Source organism: Colobus angolensis, unplaced genomic scaffold, assembly GCF_000951035.1.
Source record: "Colobus angolensis palliatus isolate OR3802 unplaced genomic scaffold, Cang.pa_1.0 Scaffold120, whole genome shotgun sequence".
NCBI classification, from domain to species: Eukaryota; Metazoa; Chordata; class Mammalia; order Primates; family Cercopithecidae; genus Colobus; species Colobus angolensis.
In genome coordinates, this window is record NW_012113142.1 from 2,442,173 (window position 1) to 2,461,837 (window position 19,665).

At 52.6% G+C, this 19,665-nt stretch overlaps 2 protein-coding genes across 4 annotated transcripts in view; one reads left to right on the top strand and one right to left on the bottom strand.

Moving 5' to 3' along the window:
- Positions 1-669: 669 nt before the first annotated feature.
- The window catches only part of TRIM50 (tripartite motif containing 50), a 98,450-nt gene continuing 79,454 nt past the window's right edge, over positions 670-19,665 (bottom strand). Inside the window, exons 2-8 of the mRNA XM_011930385.1 lie at positions 16,000-16,522; positions 11,731-12,150; positions 7,896-7,991; positions 6,553-6,783; positions 6,418-6,440; positions 4,624-4,748; positions 670-1,628 (exon numbers count right to left, since the gene is read on the bottom strand). Coding sequence (XP_011785775.1) covers positions 1,039-1,628; positions 4,624-4,748; positions 6,418-6,440; positions 6,553-6,783; positions 7,896-7,991; positions 11,731-12,132 — 1,467 coding nt within the window. The 5' untranslated portion in view covers positions 12,133-12,150; positions 16,000-16,522 and the 3' untranslated portion in view covers positions 670-1,038. The remainder of the gene's footprint in view (positions 1,629-4,623; positions 4,749-6,417; positions 6,441-6,552; positions 6,784-7,895; positions 7,992-11,730; positions 12,151-15,999; positions 16,523-19,665) is intronic.
- FKBP6 (FK506 binding protein 6, 36kDa) overlaps positions 15,945-19,665 on the top strand; it is a 36,530-nt gene continuing 32,809 nt past the window's right edge. The window contains exons 1-5 of one of the 3 annotated variants that reach the window (XM_011930365.1): positions 15,945-16,107; positions 16,360-16,477; positions 17,138-17,227; positions 17,925-18,127; positions 19,444-19,563. In XM_011930365.1, coding sequence (XP_011785755.1) covers positions 16,063-16,107; positions 16,360-16,477; positions 17,138-17,227; positions 17,925-18,127; positions 19,444-19,563 — 576 coding nt within the window. In that variant the 5' untranslated portion in view covers positions 15,945-16,062. Of the gene's footprint in view, positions 16,272-16,359; positions 16,478-17,137; positions 17,228-17,924; positions 18,128-19,443; positions 19,564-19,665 lie in introns of all 3 variants that reach the window. The other 2 variants (XM_011930360.1, XM_011930375.1) reach the window with 2 other exon arrangements.

A 19,665-nucleotide genomic window follows, 5' to 3' on the forward strand; every position in this document is an offset into this window, starting at 1 on the left:
TGAGTCAAAGGGGTATGGGAGGCTGGGCCCAGTGGCTCACACCTGTAATCCCAGCCTTTTGGGAGGCCAAGGTGGGAGGATTGCTTGAAGCCCAGACCAGCCTGGGTAACATAGCAAGATCCCGTCTCTACTAAAAATTTAAGTATTAGCTGGGCATGGTGGCAGACACTTGTCGTCCCAGCTACTCAGGAGGCTGAGGCAGGAGGATTGCTTGAGCCCATGAGGTTCAAGCCCAGGCTGCAGTGAGCTATGATTGCACCACTGCTCTCCAGTCTGGGTGACAGAGTGAGATCCTGTCTCTAAAACTAAAGACTTGAGGCTGGGCATGGTGGCTCACGCCTGTAATCCCAGCACTTTGGGAGGCCAAAGCTGGTGAATCATTTGAGGTCAGGAGTTCGAGACCAGCCTGGCCAACACGGCGAAACCCCATCTCTACTAAAAATACAAAAATTAGCTGGGTGTGGGGTGCACGCCTGTAATCCCAGCTACTCAGGAGGCTGAGGCAGGAGAATCACTTGAACCCAGGAGGTGTAGGTTGCAGTGAGCAGAGATCATGCCACTGCACTCCAGCCTGGGTGACACAGTGAGACTCCATCTCAAAAAAAAAAAAAAGACTGAAGCATAAAGCAATATGTATGTACAGCAACTAATATTTGCAAATCATTGAAAGAGAAAGAAATAATGTCAAATTTATTATCCTTGATAGTAGTTGAAAGTTCACAGTAATAAGGAAAAAGTATACATGGGACTATTTCTGCCCTCAGCTGGAAGCGTCTGCGCAGACAGCGTGGTTAGCCGGGACCATGGGGAGCTCTGTGTGTCCCGTGGCTGCCGAGGCCTGGGGGCCGACGTTTACAAATACACCCCTGGCTGATGGCAAAGGGAATGGGGTCCTGTTCCCTATCATTACATGTTCCAGGGACACACAGGCCTGAAGATCTTCCTGAACAGTGAAGATACCACCTTGGGACCCAGAAGCCCGTGAGTCCCTGGTGCCCTGTGGGATGGGCCTGTGGGCCGGCAGGACCCTGGGTGGCCCTACAGCTTGGTGGGCTGCTCAGGGCTGAGGTGGCCAGGCCCACTGGGCGGGGACAGCACCATGGGCAGCGAGTTGCTGCCCCTCTCGTGCCAGCAGGTGTCCAGGATGGGGTAGAGCTTGCCCTGGAAGTCGGCCTGGAAGGTGTAGAGCGGCCGCAGGTCATCAGGGCGGTCAGCGTCGAAGAAGGTGAGCTCGCCCTGCTCATAGTGCAGGTAGAGCCCAATGCGGTGGGGGTGGCCTGCCACGGGCAGGGGCACCCGGGGGCAGGCAAAGGCTTCGTACACCCGGCCCTCCTTCAGGCCGATCAGCCACACACCATGCTCAGGGGACCTGTTCAGCTTGCCCTTCCGGCTGGTTGTGCCCTTGATGACCCCCAGGCGCCAGTCGCTCTTGCTGCCCACCACCACCTCCCAGTAGTGGCGGCCGCAGGAGAAGCCGCGGCTGGCCAGGACACAGGTGCTGTAGTCGAAGCGCTCAGGCTGGCTGGCGCGCCGCTGGGCCAGGAGCCCACACTGCACCACCGTGTTGCCCTTGGAGAGCTCCAGGAGTGGGTGGGCAGTGGCAGGGTCCAGCTTGAGAGGCTCTGGGGCTGGGAGGGAGATCACACAGGGCCTGTGAGGCAACGTGGAGGGCAGCAGACCCCGCCCACAGAGGCTGACAGAGGCCCTGAGCTCCCCAAGGAGAGGGGCTGTGTCTTCCTCATTTCTCTATCCCCAGGACCTAGAAGGGGCTGGTACAGGGCTGCTCCCTGAATGAATGAATGAATGAATGAATGAATGAATGAATGAAGTTTTACATAAGGGAGATCAATCACAGACTGATGGCATTCACCAAAGGCAAAAGCAGGGTTTATATAAAAGGGAGTGGCTTGGTGGGCTGTCGGGGGCTGAGGTGGCTGGAAAAAGAAATGGACACTGGGCTCAGGGATTCTGGCCCACCTGCCTGAGGCAGAGGTGCTGTGGGAAGGATCCAGAAGACACCTGTCCCATGAGCTTACAGCTCAGCCCTCAGGGTTTTCTGGAGAACCCATAACAACTGCAGCTGTTGGATTTGCTAGCTAGTCAGCCTATTCAAGGACAAACTAGCCCACCTGAGCTTTTTGCTAGCTACCAGCTGATCTGTTTACCCCAGAAATGTGAAATGTGCTCCCCCGCCCCCCGCCTTCCCCACCCACTTCCTGCCGCCCAAGATGCCGCAAGGAAAGAAGGCCAAGGGGGAGAAGGTGGCTCTGGCCTCTGCTGGTATGAAGAAGCAGGAGGCCAAGAAAGTGGTGAATCCCCTGTTTGAGAAAAGGCCTAAGACTTTTGGCCCTGGACAGGACTTCCAGGCCAAAAGGGACCTCGCCCGCTTTGTGCAATGGTCCCGCTCGGTCAGGGTGCAGGGGCAGACAGCCATCCTCTATAAGTGGCTGAAAGTGCCTCCCACTATTAACCAGTTCACTTGGGCCCTGGACCGCCAAACAGCTATCCAGCTGCTTAAGCTGGCCCACAAGTACAGACCAGAGGCAAAGACAAGAAGCAGAGACTGTCGGTCCTGACTGAGAAGAAAGCTGCCGGCAAAGGGGACGTCCCCACTAAGAGGCCACCTGTCCTTGGAGCAGGAATTAACACCGTCACCACCTTGGTGGAGAACAAGAAGGCTCAGCCGGGCCCGGCGCGGTGGCTCACGCCTGTAATCCCAGCACTTTGGGAGGCTGAGGCGGGCGGATCACTTGAGGCCAGGAGTTTACAAGCAGCCTGGCCAACATAACGAAACCCCATCTCTACTAAAATATGAAAATTAGGCGGGCATGGTGGCACGCGCCTGTAGTCCCAGCTACTTAGGAGGCTGAGGCAGGAGAATCCCTTGTACCTGGGAGCCGGAGGTTGCAGTGAGCTGAGATCACACCACTGCACTCCAACCTGGGTGACAGAGAGAGAGTCTGTCTCAAAAAAAAAAAAGGCTCGGCTGGTGGTGACTCCACACAAACTGGGTCCCATCAAGCTGGCTGTCTTCCTGCCCGCGCCTGTGTTGTACAATGGAGTCCCTGACGGCATCATCAAGGGGAAGGCAAGACTGGGACGTCTAGTCCCCAGGAAGACCTGCACCACCGTCGCCTTCACACAGGTGAACTTGGAAGACAAAGGAGCTTTGGCCACGCTGGTGGAAGCTGTCAGGACCAATGACAACGGAGGTGATGAGATCCGCCGTCACTAGGGAGGCAGTGTCCTGGGTCCCAAGTCTGTGGCTCACATTGCCAAGCTCGAAAAGACAAAGGCTAAAGAACCTACCACTAAACTGGGTGAAGCGCACACTGCTGAGTTAAATGTACGAACAGGATTCACAGTTCACAAACTGCAATTTCTTTCCTCCTTTCCTTTCCTTTTTTTTCCTTCATTCTTTTCTTTCTTACTGATGAGGTCTCCTCTGTCGCCCAGGCTGGAGTGCAGTGGCGCGATCATAGCTCACTGCAGCCTCCCAACTGCTGGGCTCAAGCGATCCTCCTGCCTCAGCCTCCTCAGGAGCTGGGCCCACAAGCACATGATACCACACCCCACTAATTATTTTTTGTAGAGATGGCATCTCACTATGTTGCCCAGGCTGGTTTTGAACACCTGGCCTCAAGTAGTCCTCCCACCTTGGCCTCCCAAAGTGCTGGGATTGCAGGCGTGAGCCACCGCGCCCAGCCCCTTCTTTTATACAAACCCTATTTTTGCTTTTGGTGGATGAAATCACTCTGTTAGCAATCTCCCTTATGTACAAAACAGCATGCTAGTAATAAAGGAATGACATGTGTTTGAGTTGTTTTCGACAGAGAGCAAGAACTAATAGGTTGGTTCAAAAGTAACTGCGATTTTTGCCATTACTTTTAAGGCCACTTGTCCTTCGAGTAGGAAGACATTTTTTAAAAGGACATCACTTTTTGTTGTTTTTTTTTTTTGAGATGGAGTTTTGCTCTTGTTGCCCAGGCTGGAGTGCAATGACGCCATCTCAAGTCACTGCAACCTACGCCTCCCCGGTTCAAGTGATTCTCCTGCCTCAGGCTCCCGAGTAGCTGGGATTACAGGTGCATGCCACCATGCCCGACTAATTCTTATATTATTAGTACAGACAGTGTTTTACCATGTTGGCCAGGCTGGACTCGAACTCCTGACCTCAGAAGATCTGCCCTCCTCAGCCTCCCAAAGTGCTGGGATTACAGGTGTGAGCCACTGTGCCCAGCCAAAAAGTATATTACTTTTAAAAGTAATGGCAAAAATCGCAATTACTTTTGTACCAACCTAATATCATTCATGAAGCACTAAACTGCAACACACGTATGTCTACATACAAACTCTGCAGCCTGGCTGGGTGGGTGCTAATAGCCCCACTTTACAGATGAGGAACCTGGGGCTCAGAAGTGACACAACTTGCCCAGCCACCAGCTAGGAAGGGATGAAGTGAGCATGAACCCAAGCTGTTCAGAAACTCAGTCCCATGTCCTCACCAGGACCCTCCGCAAACCTCCGTCTGAGTGCTCTGTAGCTTATTCTCTGATACAATCAATGAACTGCTACCCGCCCTGGGCGGCAGCCCTCAGGAAGGAAGATGGGTCAGGGCCTCACCTGGCAGAACTTTCTGGAAGAGCCTTTTCCACACAGTCAGCTTTATGTCAGCCTGGTGGAGGCCTGGCTTGAAGGAGATGGGGCTGAATGCGCCTTCCAAGGTCCGGGCCTGTGGCAGCTCTGCTCTGCAGGTGACAGTACACAGTACAAGAGAGCAATGTATCATGTGGCACCCCATCCCTCCATCCTATCTACGTCTGCCCAGCCAGATTCACAGCGCAGGACTGCAGTCACAATGCGCATCAATGCCCATCGTCCCCTCCTCTGCACAGCCCTTCAGAGAGGACCCATCTCCTTCCGAGAAGGGGAAACGCTCTATAGTGGTGCTTCTCAGAGTGCAGGTTTGGGGACCAGCAGTGTTGGTTGGAAAATGGTCCAACCTGTTCCCAGTGGAAAGCCAATGGTCCACCTGGGAAATGGGCAGAAATGCAGGTTCTTAGACCCCATACCAGATCTGCCAATCAGAAACCAATTATGGGGGCCAAGTAATGTGTCTTTTTTTTTTTTTTTTTGAGTCAGAGTGTCACTCTGTCACCCAGACTGGAGTGCAGTGGCGTGATCTCAGCTCACTGCAACCTCTGCCTCCCAGGTTCAAGCGATTCTTGTGCCTCAGCCTCCTGAGTAGCTGGGATTACAGGCATGCACCACCACACCTGGCTAATTTTTGTATTTTTTGTAGAGACAGGGTTTCACCATGTTGGCCAGGCTGGTCTTGAACTCCTGACCTCAAGTCATCCTTCTGCCTCAGCTTTCCAAAGTGCTGGGATTACAGGCGTAAGCCACCTTGCCCAGCCTCTGTCCCTTCATTTAAACTCATGTCTCCTGACATGTAAGACTAAATAAATGTGAGAAACAAGGAGTCTCCCAAAAACAGGGAGTGAGGAAGGCGTGGGAACTGCACGTGTTCATTTGTTGGGTCTAGAACATGGATCCACTCTCTTCCCACAATCTGCAGAGCAAGTTTCAGGCAGGGCTGATACTGCCTGCTGCGCAAGGGTGAGGAGGGCAAGCAAGGGATGGCCAGCGCTCCTGGATGTTGCTTCTGGCCATTTCCCACCTCTCCCAGCTCCCACTCCTCCTTATATCCTGCCTTACACCCAGCCACCCTGAACTTCTCATAACCAGAGTCTGCACACCACTCCCCCTTTTACAGGACCGTTCCCTTGGCTTGCCTGGCAAACTCGGGTCCTGGGCCCTTCTCTGCCAGGCCCCCCAGACACCTGCTCCTCCTCTAGTGTTTTGTTTTGTTTTCTGAGACAGGGTCTCACTCTGTCACCCAGGATGGATCATGCAGTAGCATGATCACGACTCACTGCAGCATCACACTTTTGGGCTCAAGCAATCTTCCCACCTCAGCCTCATGAGTAGTGGTAACTCTAGGCGCATGCCACCAGGCCCAGTTAATTTTTTCTATTTTTGTATTTTTTGTAGCGATGGGGTCTTACTACGTTGGCCAGGCTAGTCTCGAATTCCTGGTCTCCAGCAGTCCTCCTGCCTTGGCCTCCCAAAGTGCTGGGATTGCAGGCATGAGCTACCCTCCTCAGTATTTCTGTAGCTTGAGTGAACTTCTGCTGTTCTAGGTACCCACAGTTCACCATCTGCCTCCCCACTCGTCTACGAGACCCTTGAAGGTAGGGATGTGACTTTCCTCTGTTTTCCCCAGGATCAGTTATAGAGTCAGCTGTGGGCAACTGCTTGGGAGGCGCTGGTTAAGCCAATGGAGGAACCAGTGGAGCTGAGATGCCTGTGCCTGCAGCCACCAGACCCTGGCTGAGCTCTCTCCAAGGTTGTTACCTGGAGGCCATGGAGTGGAACTTCTGGAAGGCAAGAGAGAGGGAGGTTAAGGCTAGAAGGTGCGAAGCCAGGGCACTGTTGGGAAGGGGAAGACCCTGGCGGGTATGGGGACAGGACACCCCCCTGTCCACTCACCCGGATGAACTCGTGGTGGCCCTCATTGCCGAACTCTTCTAGCACACACTCGGCTTGGGCCAGCCGCTCCCGGGTTCCCTGGGCCTGCTCCAGCTGCATGTCCAGGGAGGCCACCAGGCCACGGGTGTGACCCCCTATCCCCTCCAGGCAGCGGGCCTTCTCCTCGTCCACCAAGTGGTGCAGCTCCTGGAACTCACGGCGGATCACCCAGCTGAAGACATCCGACTCATTCTGGGACAGGGAGGGCTGGTCACTGCAGAGTCACAGCCAAGCTGCCAGGCTCTGTCTGGCTGGCCTCAGGGTCCCCAGGACCTTCCTGACTGGGCTGGTCCTGGGACCTGAGACCCAGGGGAGGCTGCATGGCCTGACGCTGGGCAGGGAGTTCACCCCATGCTTGGGGAGCCCTGGAGAAGGCCAGGGGGAGGGTGACCCCAGCTCCCATTTCAAATGGAGTGGCTCTGCTTTGGCATGTTTTAATTTTTTTTTTTTTTAAGAGACAGGGTCTCACTCTGTTGCCCAGGCTGGAGTGTACTGTCATGATCATAGCTCACTGTAGCCTCGACCTCCCAGCCTCAAGCAATCCTCCCGCCTCAGCCTTCTGAGTTGCTGGGATTACAGATGCATGCCACCACACCCCACTTTGCCTATGTCAGCTATCAAATGTGCATGTAAGATTTTGTTTTATCACAGAGTTCCACACCTGAAGGAAAGCAGGAAGGCCCCGGGCAAGCAGGCTTTGCTGTGAGGGAGCCAGAACTCCCTGCAGAACCCTGAGCTCTGCCTCCACCAGGCAGGGCTGATACCGCCCGCTGCGCAAGGGTGAGGAGGGTAAATGAGGGATGCCCAGTGCTCCTGCATCTTGCTCAGCTCCTGTTTCTGTTTCACAGCCACCTCCAGGGCCGGGGCTCCACACCTCCCAGCCCCATATGCCTCTTATTTCGGGAGATCTGCCTAGGGCCCAGGACTGCCAGCCTCTCCATGCCTATGCACCCAGGTACTGGGAGGGCACCATGACAGGCTGGCAAGGTCAAGTAGACACAGGTGGCACAGGGGCAGAGGAGTCACACCCATGCTTTGAGCTGTTTACCCCCTGGGACTCAAGTCCTGGGTTATCTCAGTCTCAAGGACACAGAGGGCAAAAGCCAACCTGGAGCCAGTCCTGACAACAACTGGATTGAATTCCCCTGAGAGGATTTGCACTTTCCCCACCCTGCCCCGGAATGCTTTGAGCTCTGTCTTTCTATGGAAGGCCTGGTTTTCTGTAAAGGACCAATGAGAACTGAGCTGTACAGGAAAGTGAAGGTGGCCGGTCCCAGGCAGGGGGCAGAGGGAAGGGCACTCACGACAATTCGGGTCCGGTTGTTCACCAGTTTGGCGATGAGCTCATCCACCTTCTTCTGCTCCTGCTTCAGCTCAGAGATGAGGGCTGCGAGCTCCTCCTGGAGGCAATAGGCCGTGGCCCCATGAGCAACTGATCTCTCCTCCTCTCAGCTCCTTGGGTCACGTTCTTGGGAGTATCCCAATGGCCACAAGCACTCCCAGGGAAACCAGGGTGGGAACCAGAGCCACCCAAGTATCCTTGAGTCCAAAACAGGTTAAATTGTTCAAGAATAGTCCAGGCACAGTATCTCATGCCTGTAATTCCAGCACTTTGGGAGACTGCGACAGGACTTCACTTGAGGTCAGGAGTTTGAGGCCAGCCTGGCCAACATGGTGAAACCCCATTTCTATTAAAAATACAAAAATTAGCCAGGTGTGGTGGTGCACACCTGCAGTCCCAGCTGCTTGGGAGGTTGAGGCACGAGAATCACTTGAACCTGGGAAGCGGAAGTTGCAGTGACCTGACACCATGCCACTGCACTCCAGCCTGGGTGACACAGTGAGACTCTGTCTCAAAAAAATAAATAGATAAATAAAATAAGATAAGATAAAATAATTCAAGAATATTCTAGTCTGGGCACAGTGGCTCATGCCTGTAATCCCAGCACTTTAGGAGGCCAAGATGGGAGGATCACTTGAGGTTAGGAGTTTGAGACCAGCCTGGGCAACATAGTGAGATCCCATCTCTAAATTTTTTTTTTTTAAGAATATTCTGCATTGACAGCAGGAACTTCCCAGGCATAACAGGGTCTCGATGTCACCCCTCTGCATGACATGGAGAGAGTCACTAAATGTTACAGCTACTGGAAGTCACCATATGATGCTGGCAATTCCTGGATTGAATGCTGCCTGTAGGGGACCCACCAGATGGACTCTGTGGTCACCAGCAGATCCTGAATTAGTGGGTATTTAATCAGGAGCCATCACCAAAAGGCCAGCGCCAGGTGAGGCTAATTCTAGGGCCAGTGCTTCTTACCTAGGCCTGGGTTAAACCTGATGAATCCCCACGCCTATAAACACCTGAATCCATTCCTGGTGGACTTGGACACAGCATGGATTTGCAACCTCCCCAGGCTGACATAAATGCACTTCTCCTGGACTGCCCTGGCCCCAAATCTGGCCTAGCTTTGGGGGTGCCAACCGGGACTCCTGGACCACCAGCTACTCCATGACTTGACCACAGCACCCATTGGTTTGTACTCATGCAGTGTACGGAATCTTTGGCTTGGATCTTGCCCAAGCACCAGAGAGCTGCAAGGGGCTTTCAGGAAGGGAGTTGGGTAAAGAACAAAGCACTTGCTGGCATAAATGGACAGAGTCCTTGCTCTGGAGAATGAGGCTTCAGAACATCTCACAGTGGCCCCAGAAGGGCATTCCAATGCCACCCTCCCCAGGCAGACAGACGGGACTCATTCCTTCCCAGTGACAGGAACTAAGTTATGCAAATCAATGCACCCATCAATCGAGCATCTCAAGATCTCAATAAACAGGAGGCAACAGGAACACCCAAAAGAGGGCAATAAATGAGTGCAATTTAGTTACATTCTGTGTTGCAGCAGAGAAGAGCCTTGGGATCATCAAAACCCAAATCTGGCTGGGTGCAGTGGCTCATGCCTGGAATCCCAACACTTTGGGAGGCCGAGGCAGGAGGATCACTTGAGGCCAGGAGTTTGAGTCCAGCCTGGACAAAATAGTGAGACCCTGTCTCTCCAAAAAAAAAATTAAGCCCAAATCTAAAACAGGGACCCAAGCTGGGCCGCTGGATCCTAACCACAAAGGACAGACAAGCTCCCAGCCTGTTTCCCTCCCTCTTTCCCATCAACTAATAAAACATAAAGTCAGCTTCCTCACCTGCAGTTGGCATCCACCTTCCAGACTCCCCTAAACCTGCTCTTGCCAAGAGAATCAGTTCTTACTGCTACATCTAACACTTTTCAGTCCTCAGAGATATTTCACACAAGTGACCTCCTCCTTCAGTGCTCTCTCTGATTTCCGGGAGGCCACACTCAGCCAGTGTTGCTGCTCTGAGGATTCTTTCTATCCCTTTTTCAGGGCTCTCTCTCGCTCAATCCAGATTTTAAGCCTGGTACCCCTTGGGGTCATCATCGATGTCTTCCCTTATCACTATGTAGACTCTCCTGGACTGGTCTTCTCCATCAAAGGGGACTTTAGTGACCTCTTGCCCTGAGCCGCATCGCTGTCCTGGTCTACACGCCCCCCACCCTGACTGCACATCCCCAGGCACCTCCTGCTCCACCTGCCCATGACAGATCCTTCCCTGCGATCACTTCATCTGTGCAAGGGGAGATTACAGAGCTGGAGTCAACCTCCCCGTCCCTCACCCTCCTTGCCACACACAGTTGTCAGGGTTTTTTTCTTTTCGAGATTTGTCTTTGGTCTGCCCCAGGCCTTTGTCCCAGTTCCCACCGACTTAGGTCCTGGCACCCTCATCTCTTGCTGTCCTTCTGCCTCACCCTCAAAGCTCCCCTCTGCCAGAGGGATCTGAGCACATCACCACCGGCTTCAAACCCTCCAGCCCCCACCTTGCTCCCTCATCCTGTGAATAAACTCCAAATCCCTTCCTGGGTCACACTGGCCTCTCCAAACCCTGGCCGCAGCTTACCTCGCTGGCCCTATCTTGCCCCCACCCATGCTCCCTCCAGCTTTATGCTGGGATTACAGGAGTGGCCATTGCGCCCGGCCAACCAGGCTAATTTTGAAACTTTTGTAGAGACAGGGTCTCACTATGTTGCCCAGGCTGGTCTCAAACTCCTGGACTCAAGTGATCCACCCACCTCAGCCTCCCAAAGTGCTGTTATTATAGGCATAAGCCACCCAGCCACGTGTTTTATAACAGGTGGTTTATATATATAACACCCAGCCAGGTATTACTATTACTCATCTTAAAGAATGATCTGCTAGGTTTGGTGATGGCCTACAAAGGCAGGAATTCACTGATTCAGCATTTTGGACATTTACAGTGTGCCAGGTATGGCTCCAGGCACTGAAATACACCAGGGGACAAAATGAAGGCCCCATCCTCATGCACTAGAGAGTGCAAACAGGGGAGTGTCCAGAAACAAACAAGGAGCCTAGGGCAGTGCCACATGCCTGTAATTCCAGCACTTTGGGAGGCCCAGGCAGGATTGTTGGAGGCCAAGGAGTTCAACACCAGCCTGGGCAACATAACAAGACCCCATTTCTACAAAACATAGAAAAATGAGCTGGGCATGGTGGTGTGCACCTGTAGTCCCAGCTACTGGGGAGGCTGAGGTGGGAGGATTGCTTGAGCCTAGGCGTCGGTGGCTGCAGTGAGCCATGATCACACCACTGCACTCCAGCCTGGGCAACAGAGTGAGACGCTGTCTCCAAAAAGAAAGAAGAAAAAGAAAGGGGGGGGGAAGAGAGAGAGAGAGGAAGAGGGGGGAGAGAGGGGGGACAGAGGGGAGAGAGGGGAGAAAGGGGAGAGAGAGAGAGGGAGAGGGAGAGAGGGGGAGGGGGAGAGAGAGAGAAAGAGAGAGAAGAGAGAGAAAGAATAAAAACAACCAGAACTGCAAATAAAAAAAAAAAGGGGGGTGAGCGCGTGACACCAGGGAGCTCCCCATCCTGTGCATGTGGCTTCAATCCTCGGCACCTGGGTTGAGCTGCCGCTCAAATGCTAAGGAATGAATGCGCCAGGGCAGGGCTGGAGGGAAATCGAGGATAGCTGGATGCTTTTGGTGCCAGGTGATGGCGCCAGAGAGCACAGGATCCGGTCCCCGCGGACCCCGCCAGCCCCGCTGCACCGTCGCTCCCCACCTTCATGCGGCTGTAGACGGTGGAGACGGGCGTGACCGGGTGGTGCTGGTGGGAGCCCAGCAAACCGCAGAGGCCACAGATGAGCTCCTGGTCCTTCTCGCAGAAGAGGCTGAGCGGGTTCCGGTGGTGCACGCAGACCTTGGGCTCTGGGTCCCCAGGGAGCCTCAGGGCTTCGATCACCCGAGCCAGGGAGACGTTGGGCGGCGGGGAGCTGCTGCCGTCCACCGCCTGCCGGCACACGGGGCAGCGCAGCTCGGCGTCCAGGTGGCAAGACAGGGAGACCAGGCAGCCCTTGCAGTAGGAGTGGCCGCACCGCAGCATCAGGGGCTCCTTGAAGACCTCCAGGCAGATGGGACACTGAAGCCGGTCCTCCAGCTCCGGCAGGCTCACCTGCCAAGCCATCCACACTCACTGCCCGGGATGAAACACAGGCATCGGTCCTCAGTCCTGTCCTCTCCCCTCCCTCTGTCCAGCACTCACCCACCACCCTCAACCCTAAGGAGCACCAGAATTTTAGAGGAAACACTTTCAGTCCTGGATCCCAGTCCTAACCCATATGACCTTGGGCCCCAGTTTCCCCAGCTGTAAAACAAAAGACTGCAATGAAAAAACTGGTCCCTTGAAGATACACGTGTGTGTGTGTGTGTGTGTGTGTGTGTGTGTGTGTGTGTTTACATTTTTTACTCAGATTTGGAGACAAGCATGAAAGGGGCCATCTGCAGGGTCATTTGCAATGACACTAATAATGCAAGGTCCAGCCCCAGCAGGCATCTGGACCTAGAACTGGACAGCAAAACCCAGGCAAGCTCTCCACCTTCCAGATCAGTTCCCAAACTTTTGAGAAACTGTTGAAAGCATAGGTGTAATAGATCTAGAGGCCCACCTTCAAAAGTGCTTCAAGAGGTCTCCAGTGAGACCCAGAACTCTACATTTATAGGTGACACTCCCAGGTAATTCTAGAGAGCCTGGAACCTACAAGGCCTCTACCCTGATCTCCCACCTGCTCCCCTACTAAAGCTTGTCAATGAGACAGGAAAAGCACCAGCAGCCCCCAGGGAGAGCCCAACATTGGAATACCTGGCTTCTCAGGATCTGCTGGGCCTCCCACTACGGCCTCAGGCTAGCATCACTCATCCAGATGGATCAAGAGATTGCTCAGCCTTTTCTTCTTCCCAGCAGGGAAACAGCAGGTACAGAGACAGAAGTGGGGAGTGCAGCTGGACGCCTGCACCACTGCCTGGTCTCTGCCCCTTCTCTCCTCCCCTTTCCCAGCAACACTCCTGTGTCCCCAAGGTCAACAGAATCAGGTGGAAACTGGGTTATATCACGGGACTGGGAAGGCAGCCTTTGTTGGGCCTGCTCTGATAACATTCAGGTGCTGGCCTTGGCCGCTGTGGGGGAAGGGCAGAAACAGAGGAACTGGACACACCGTCCACACCTCACGACCCTGACAGGAGCAGACAGGTGCTGGGAAACAGTTCTTTCTGAATCTCAAACTCTTGCTCTTACTCTCCTTTTTTGCGGGGAGGGGCTTGGGGGGCAGGGCAAGACAGCATCTTGCTCTGTTGCCCAGGCTGGAGTGCAGTGGCGTAGTCACAGCTCACTGCAGCCTCCAACTCCTAGGCTCAAGCCAACCTCCTACCTCAGCTGCCTGAGTAGCTGAGACTGCAGGCGCATGCCACCATGCCAAGCTAATTTTTTAAAAAAATGTTGTAGGTACTGGGTTTCAGCTTCTGGGCTCAAGCAATCCTTCCTCCTTGGCCTCCCAAAGTGCTGGGATTACAGGCATGAGCCTTACTGCACCCAGCCTTCCCTCTCTCTCTTTTTTTCTAATACAAACTGGCAGATGATGGTTCGATCTATTTAATTTTTTTATTTTATTGTTTTATTTATTTTAGTAGAGACAGGGGTCTTGCTTTGTTGCCTGGGCTGGTTTTGAACTCCTGGGCTCAAGCAATCCTCCTGCCTCAGCCTCCCAAAGTGCTGGGATTACAGGTATGAGCCACCAAGCCTGGCCTCTTTTTTATTTTTTATTTTATTTTTTGAGATGGAGTCTTGCTCTGTCACCCAGGCTGGAGTGCAGTGGCACAATCTCAGCTCACTGCAACTCCGCCTCCTGGGTTCTTGCCATTCTCCTGCCTCAGCCTCCCCAGCAGCTGGGACTATAGGCGCACGCCGCTACACCTGGCTAATTTTTGTATTTTTAGTAGAGACAGGGTTTCACCATGTTAGCCAGGATGGTCTCGATCTCCTGACCTTGTGATCCGCCCACCTCGGCCTCCCAAAGTGCTGGGATTACAGGCGTGAGCCACTGCGCCCGGCCACTTAGATTTTTTTAATTGAGGTATAACATATACAAGTGTGCAAATCTTAACCACACAGCTTGATAAACACTTGATGTTTATCCTCCCACCTCAGCCTCCCGAAGTGCTGGGATTACAGGTGTGAGCCACCGAGCCTGGCCTCTTTTTTTTTTTTTTTTAAAGAGATTTGAAGGTACCTTTTTTAAGATTTTTAAAATCAAGGTATAACATATACAAGTGTGCAACTCTTAACCACACAGTTTGATAAACACCTGCTGTACGTACACACACGCTGAAGAGCAAGATGTAGTGTTTCCAGAAAGCTCCCTCCTGCCTCCTCCCAGTCATAACTCCTAACAAGGACAGCCACTGTCCTTATTACCATGTTGTCATGTGGCCTGTTTTTGAATTTCACATGAACAGCATCATATAGAATGTACTCTTTTGTGTCTGGTTTCTTTCACTCAATAATATTGAATTGTGAGTTTTTTTTTTTTTTTTTTTTAATGTGAAGTCTTTCAATGTTTAGAAAATCAATGACACTCTGCTATACAGGTTTTGTTTGTTTTTTAAGACAGAGTTTCACTCCTGTTGCCCAGGCTGGAGCACAGTGGTGTGATCTCTGCTCACTGCAACCTCCACCTCCCGGGTTCAAGTGATTCTCCTGCCTCAGCCTCCCAAGTAGCTGGGGTTACAAGCGCCCGCCACCATGCCCAGATAATTTTTTGTATTTTTAGTAGAGATGGGGTTTCATCATGTGGGCCAGGCTGGTCTCAAACTCCTGACCTCGAGTGATCCACCTGCTTTGGCCTCCCAAAGTGCTGGGATTACAGGCGTGAGCCACCACACCTGGCCTGTTACACAGTTAATGAATATTATGGTCATGGTATATTGCTGTGGTTTGAATGTATCCTCCTAATTTCATGTGTTGGAAACTTAACTCCCAATTGGGGCAGTATTGAAAGTTGGCTACAGCCTACGCCTATAATCCCAGCACTTTGCGAGGCCAAGACGGGAGGATTGCTTGAAGTCGGGAGTTCAAGACCAGCCTAGGCAACAAAGCTACAAACCATCTTTCCAACAAGTTAAAAACTGAAAAATAAATTAGCTGGGCCTGGTGGTGCACATCTGTAATCCCAGCTACTGGGGAGGCTGAGGCAGAAGGATCTCTTGAGCCCAGGAGGTGGGGACAGCAGTGAGCTGAGATCCATCACTGAACTCCAGCCTGGGCTCAGAGCCAAACTCTGTCAATCAATCAATCAGTCAATCAGTGTCTCGTCTGGGCCTAAATTTCTCCAGAACACAATGGAAGAAGGAAAGTGGAAGAAGGTGGAAGCAACCCACAGCTGGGAGCCCTGAACTCTGCTGGTGGCAGATGGCTCTCATGTCCTCACCAGGTTGCCCTGCAATCACATGCTGCATCCTTTTTCCTGAACCCGCCCCACGTGCCCCACCACGCAGCCACTCCGAGGGTTCCTTCAAGGGCGGCAGCCCTGTCACGTGTTCCAAAAGTGCTCCCCTGTGCCCTGACGGCCTCGCCATGTGTCCCATCATGCCCCACACGCTTCCACTGTGTGCCCCACCATGCACCCATGCCCCATCATGTTCTGCGTGCTCCTTAGGTGCCCCAATATTCCCCGCGGGCTCCCATTACGTACCCAGCCTCACGCCCCTACAAGTTCCCCATCATGCTTTCTGTCGCTCCAGTTAGGTGCCCCATCATGCCCCGCGCGCTCCAATTAGGTGCCCCACCTCACCCCCCAACGTCCGTGCTCCATCATGCCCCGCACGCTCCGGCTACGGGCCCTGCCTCGCGCTCCCTCACGTGCCCCATCATGCTCTGCACGCTCCCATTCTGTGCCACCACCTCACGCCCCTGCACGTGCCCAACGTGCCCTGCGTGGTCGCGTTACGTGTCCCATCACGTTTCGTGCGCTCCCATTACCGGCCGCACCTCGCACCTCACGGCGCGGCATAAGTAGTTCCAGAGCTCGCGAGAGCCAGGGCGGTTGGCGGCAGTTGGAACGAAATGATGAGTGCCTTCTCGTGGCCCGAGAATGGAATGCCGCCATCGGTAGGGTCTGCCGGGTATAAAGGGGGCTTCGGAACCAAAGTCACAGCTAGGGAGGGCAGCGGGGCGCACCAGGCTGAAGGCTCACGCCACGTGGGGGCAGCAAGGACATGGGGGAAAGCGCCTTAAACCAGGGAGTCCTGGAAGGGGACGACGCCCCCGGCCAGGTGAGGGCCCAGACGTTTCGGGGCGTCAATGACGAGGGGTGGCCGGGTGGGTCTGAGGCTCTGACACCTGGCTTTCATTCTCCACCAGTCCCTGTACGAGCGGTTAAGTCAGAGGATGTTGGACATCTCGGGGGACCAGGGCGTGCTGAAGGATGTCATCCGAGAAGGAGCTGGAGACCTGGTGGCGCCTGATGCTTCGGTGCTAGGTGTGCCCTGGGGCGGTTTGTCCGCAGGATCCATGTCATCGCACTCTCTGTTGGGGAAAGAGAGGCCACATTTTCAAAAAGCATTTAATGGGGTTGGAAATGCTTTGTTTGAAGTGGATTTTTGGTTTTGAAATGGGGGCTCGCTGAGTTGTCCAGGCTGGAGTGCCGTGGTGCGATCATAGCTTACTGCAGCCTCCACCTCCTGAGCTCAAGTGATTCTCCAGCCTCAGCCTCCCAAATAAGGGATTTACAGACGCGATCCACCATGCTCGGCTAATTTTTAATATTTTTGTAGAGATGGGGGACTCTGTATGTTGCCCAGGCTGGTCTCAGACTCCTGGACCCAAGTGATCCTCTCACCTCAGCCTCCCCAGTAGCTGGGATTACAAGTGTGAGCCGCTGCTTCTGGCCTGAATTAGTTTAAGAGGAAAGCTAGGGACCCCTATGTCCCCTTTGCGTGATGCTTCCACGAAGCTCTTGAACCTCTGAGCCGAAGGGCAGGCACCCAAAATGCAGAGAGAAGATTTATTCCTGTACCTCAGGGTGTCGGGCAGCTTAAGCTCATCTGATCGTGTTGTTTCTGTGTGATAATGAGACTGGATATTATGGAGGCATGGGTGTTTTGGGTCCATTTTCTTTACTTTCTTTCTTCTATCCTAGTGAAATACTCTGGATACCTGGAACACATGGACAGACCCTTCGATTCTAATTACTTTAGGAAAACTCCTCGGCTAATGAAACTTGGAGAGGGTAAATTCAGAGTGGGAGCTGGAGAAGAAGGGATTGTTTAGGGGCGAGATGAGGCAGAATACCTCAGGCTGGGAAGTCTGCTCAGAGCACAGGTTCTTTGAGTTGACTTTGCTGAGGTTGAGTTTTGGTGAAACAGCCATGTTCTCTCCCCTTGAGACCTGGGCATTTGTGAGATGGCTTAACAGGCAAGTTATCTTTGCACTCTGACTTAACTAACCACTGGGAATGTTTCTTTGTTCATTTATTAAGTAAAAATCGATCGAATGCTTACTTCTCACAATACATGGTGAAAAGAGAGGATGTACTGAGAAGATTAGAACATCTCCATCCTTAAGGACCTCACAATGTAGTGGAGGAGACTGACCTGCACTCAGCTCACTTGGTAGAATCAGATGAGTGCCTGGGAGGTGAAAGCAGTGTTGTGGGTCTGCTTAATGGAGGCATGATTAATTCTAGCTGGGAGGTTCAGGGAAGGCTTTCTGCAATAGGGGGCATTTGAACTGAGCCCGGAAGTTTGAATAAAATTTCTATCGGTAGAAGCTGGGCATAGGCTCAGGAGGAAGACATTGCAGGAAGAGGGAACTGTGTGAGGGAGACATGGAAGCCAAAGTACTGCTGACTTAGAAGGGGAAGAAACTGATAGCATTGAGCAGGATACTGAGCAAGCTTCACTCACCTTCTTTGTGTCTTCTTACAGATATTACACTGTGGGGCATGGAGCTGGGTCTTCTGAGCATGCGGAGAGGAGAGCTGGCCAGGTTTCTGTTCAAACCGAACTACGCCTATGGAACTTTGGGCTGCCCTCCCTTAATCCCCCCAAACACCACTGTCCTGTTCGAGATTGAGCTGCTTGACTTCCTAGACTCTGCTGAGTCGGACAAGTTTTGTGCTCTCTCAGCTGTAAGTTCCAAAGCACAGATGTCAGCACTTTACAGAGAGATGAACGGGTTGCTGTTTTTGGTAATTCTTCTAGATAGCCTGCCCTGCTGCTGATTGTCCGCTCCAGGGTCCCCCCGCAGCACCTGTGCGATGGTGGCGGCGTTCCTCTGCTTCCTAGTCTGTGTTTGTCTTAGTAATAGCTCTCATGTGTAGATAAATGCGCTGGGGCGAGGTAAGGCTGTGAGTTTAAGGATTTGTGGTTTGAACTGATTTTCTGGTCACCCTTTGCCTAGTTCTCCCTGTGAGACAGCACTTGCTTTTCGTCATTATTTGGTTTCCAGCAAGGCAGGCATTGGTAGCTCATAACTAGGGTGACTGGATAATTGATTGTCCAGCCCAGCACAGGTGAGAGTAAAAGGGGCTATTCACTGGAGGGGTTACCCATGACGTCGGGTTTAAACTGAGACAGTCCCAGGCAAACTGGAATGTATGGCCACTGTCCTTACCACTTAAGTCTTGCCTCCTCTTTGTAGCCTTTCACTTAACCCTGTCCCTTAGATGCAGGGCTTCTGACCCCGTCAGCAGTCACAGGCACTGTCTTTATCATGCCATCTCACACTGACTCTATCTGTGGCCTTAGAGGTCCTTCCCAGGTTTTATATCTTCACATGGTATCTCTCCAGCTAAATTGTCAGCACTCCAAGTGAGGGAGCTCACCCTTTTTTCATCCTTCCAAGATTAGAGTTTCTTGCAGATGCCTGGTCCCACCTGTGGTGTACTGGTTTAGGATCTGTGGGAGTGGGGCCGGGACCAAAGAGGCTCTATGGGTGACTCTGAAGATGGCCAGGGTAGAGCATCACGACCATAAAGACCACCAGGGAGGGCCCTGAGCAAACCAAGACCTGTTTGATGCTTGGTGGCCAAATAGTGGTTTTGAGCACTGACTTCTGTGCTTGGCAAGCTCCATCAGTTTCTAATTCCCTGGGAGACTGCTTTCTCAGAGAACATCGGGGGAAGACTGAAGAAGCAGACTTCCTTCTGGCTCTAGTGTGTAAAATGGGACCGGTTGTAACACCTGTGTGGCCCCTGTCAGATTCAGAAGTGACTCCAACACAGAAGGCTGTATACAGAAGTGCATGATCTGAAAAAGAAGAGCTCACAGCTGTAGTAACACTTCTTTCTTTCAATTACTTTTTTTTTTTTTTTAAATGGAGACATGTTCTCACTGTGTTGCCCAGGCTGGTCTCGAACTCCTGGGCTCATGTGTACTAACACTTTGCTTGTGGTGTTATGGCTTTTGGGTTTCCCTGCTGAGTATTCCTGTCTCTGGTCCTCAGGAGCAGCAAGACCAATATCCACTTCAGAAGGTCCTTAAAGTGGCAGCTACAGAACGGGAGTTTGGCAATTACCTTTTCCGCCAGAATCGTTTCTGTGATGCCAAAGTAAGATATAAAAGGGTAAGAATGATTTAAAAGTTAAGTGTAAGTTTAGATCCTGAAAACTTCGTTGTTTAAAAAACAGACTTTTTTTTTTTTTTTTTTTTTTTTTTTTTTTTTTTT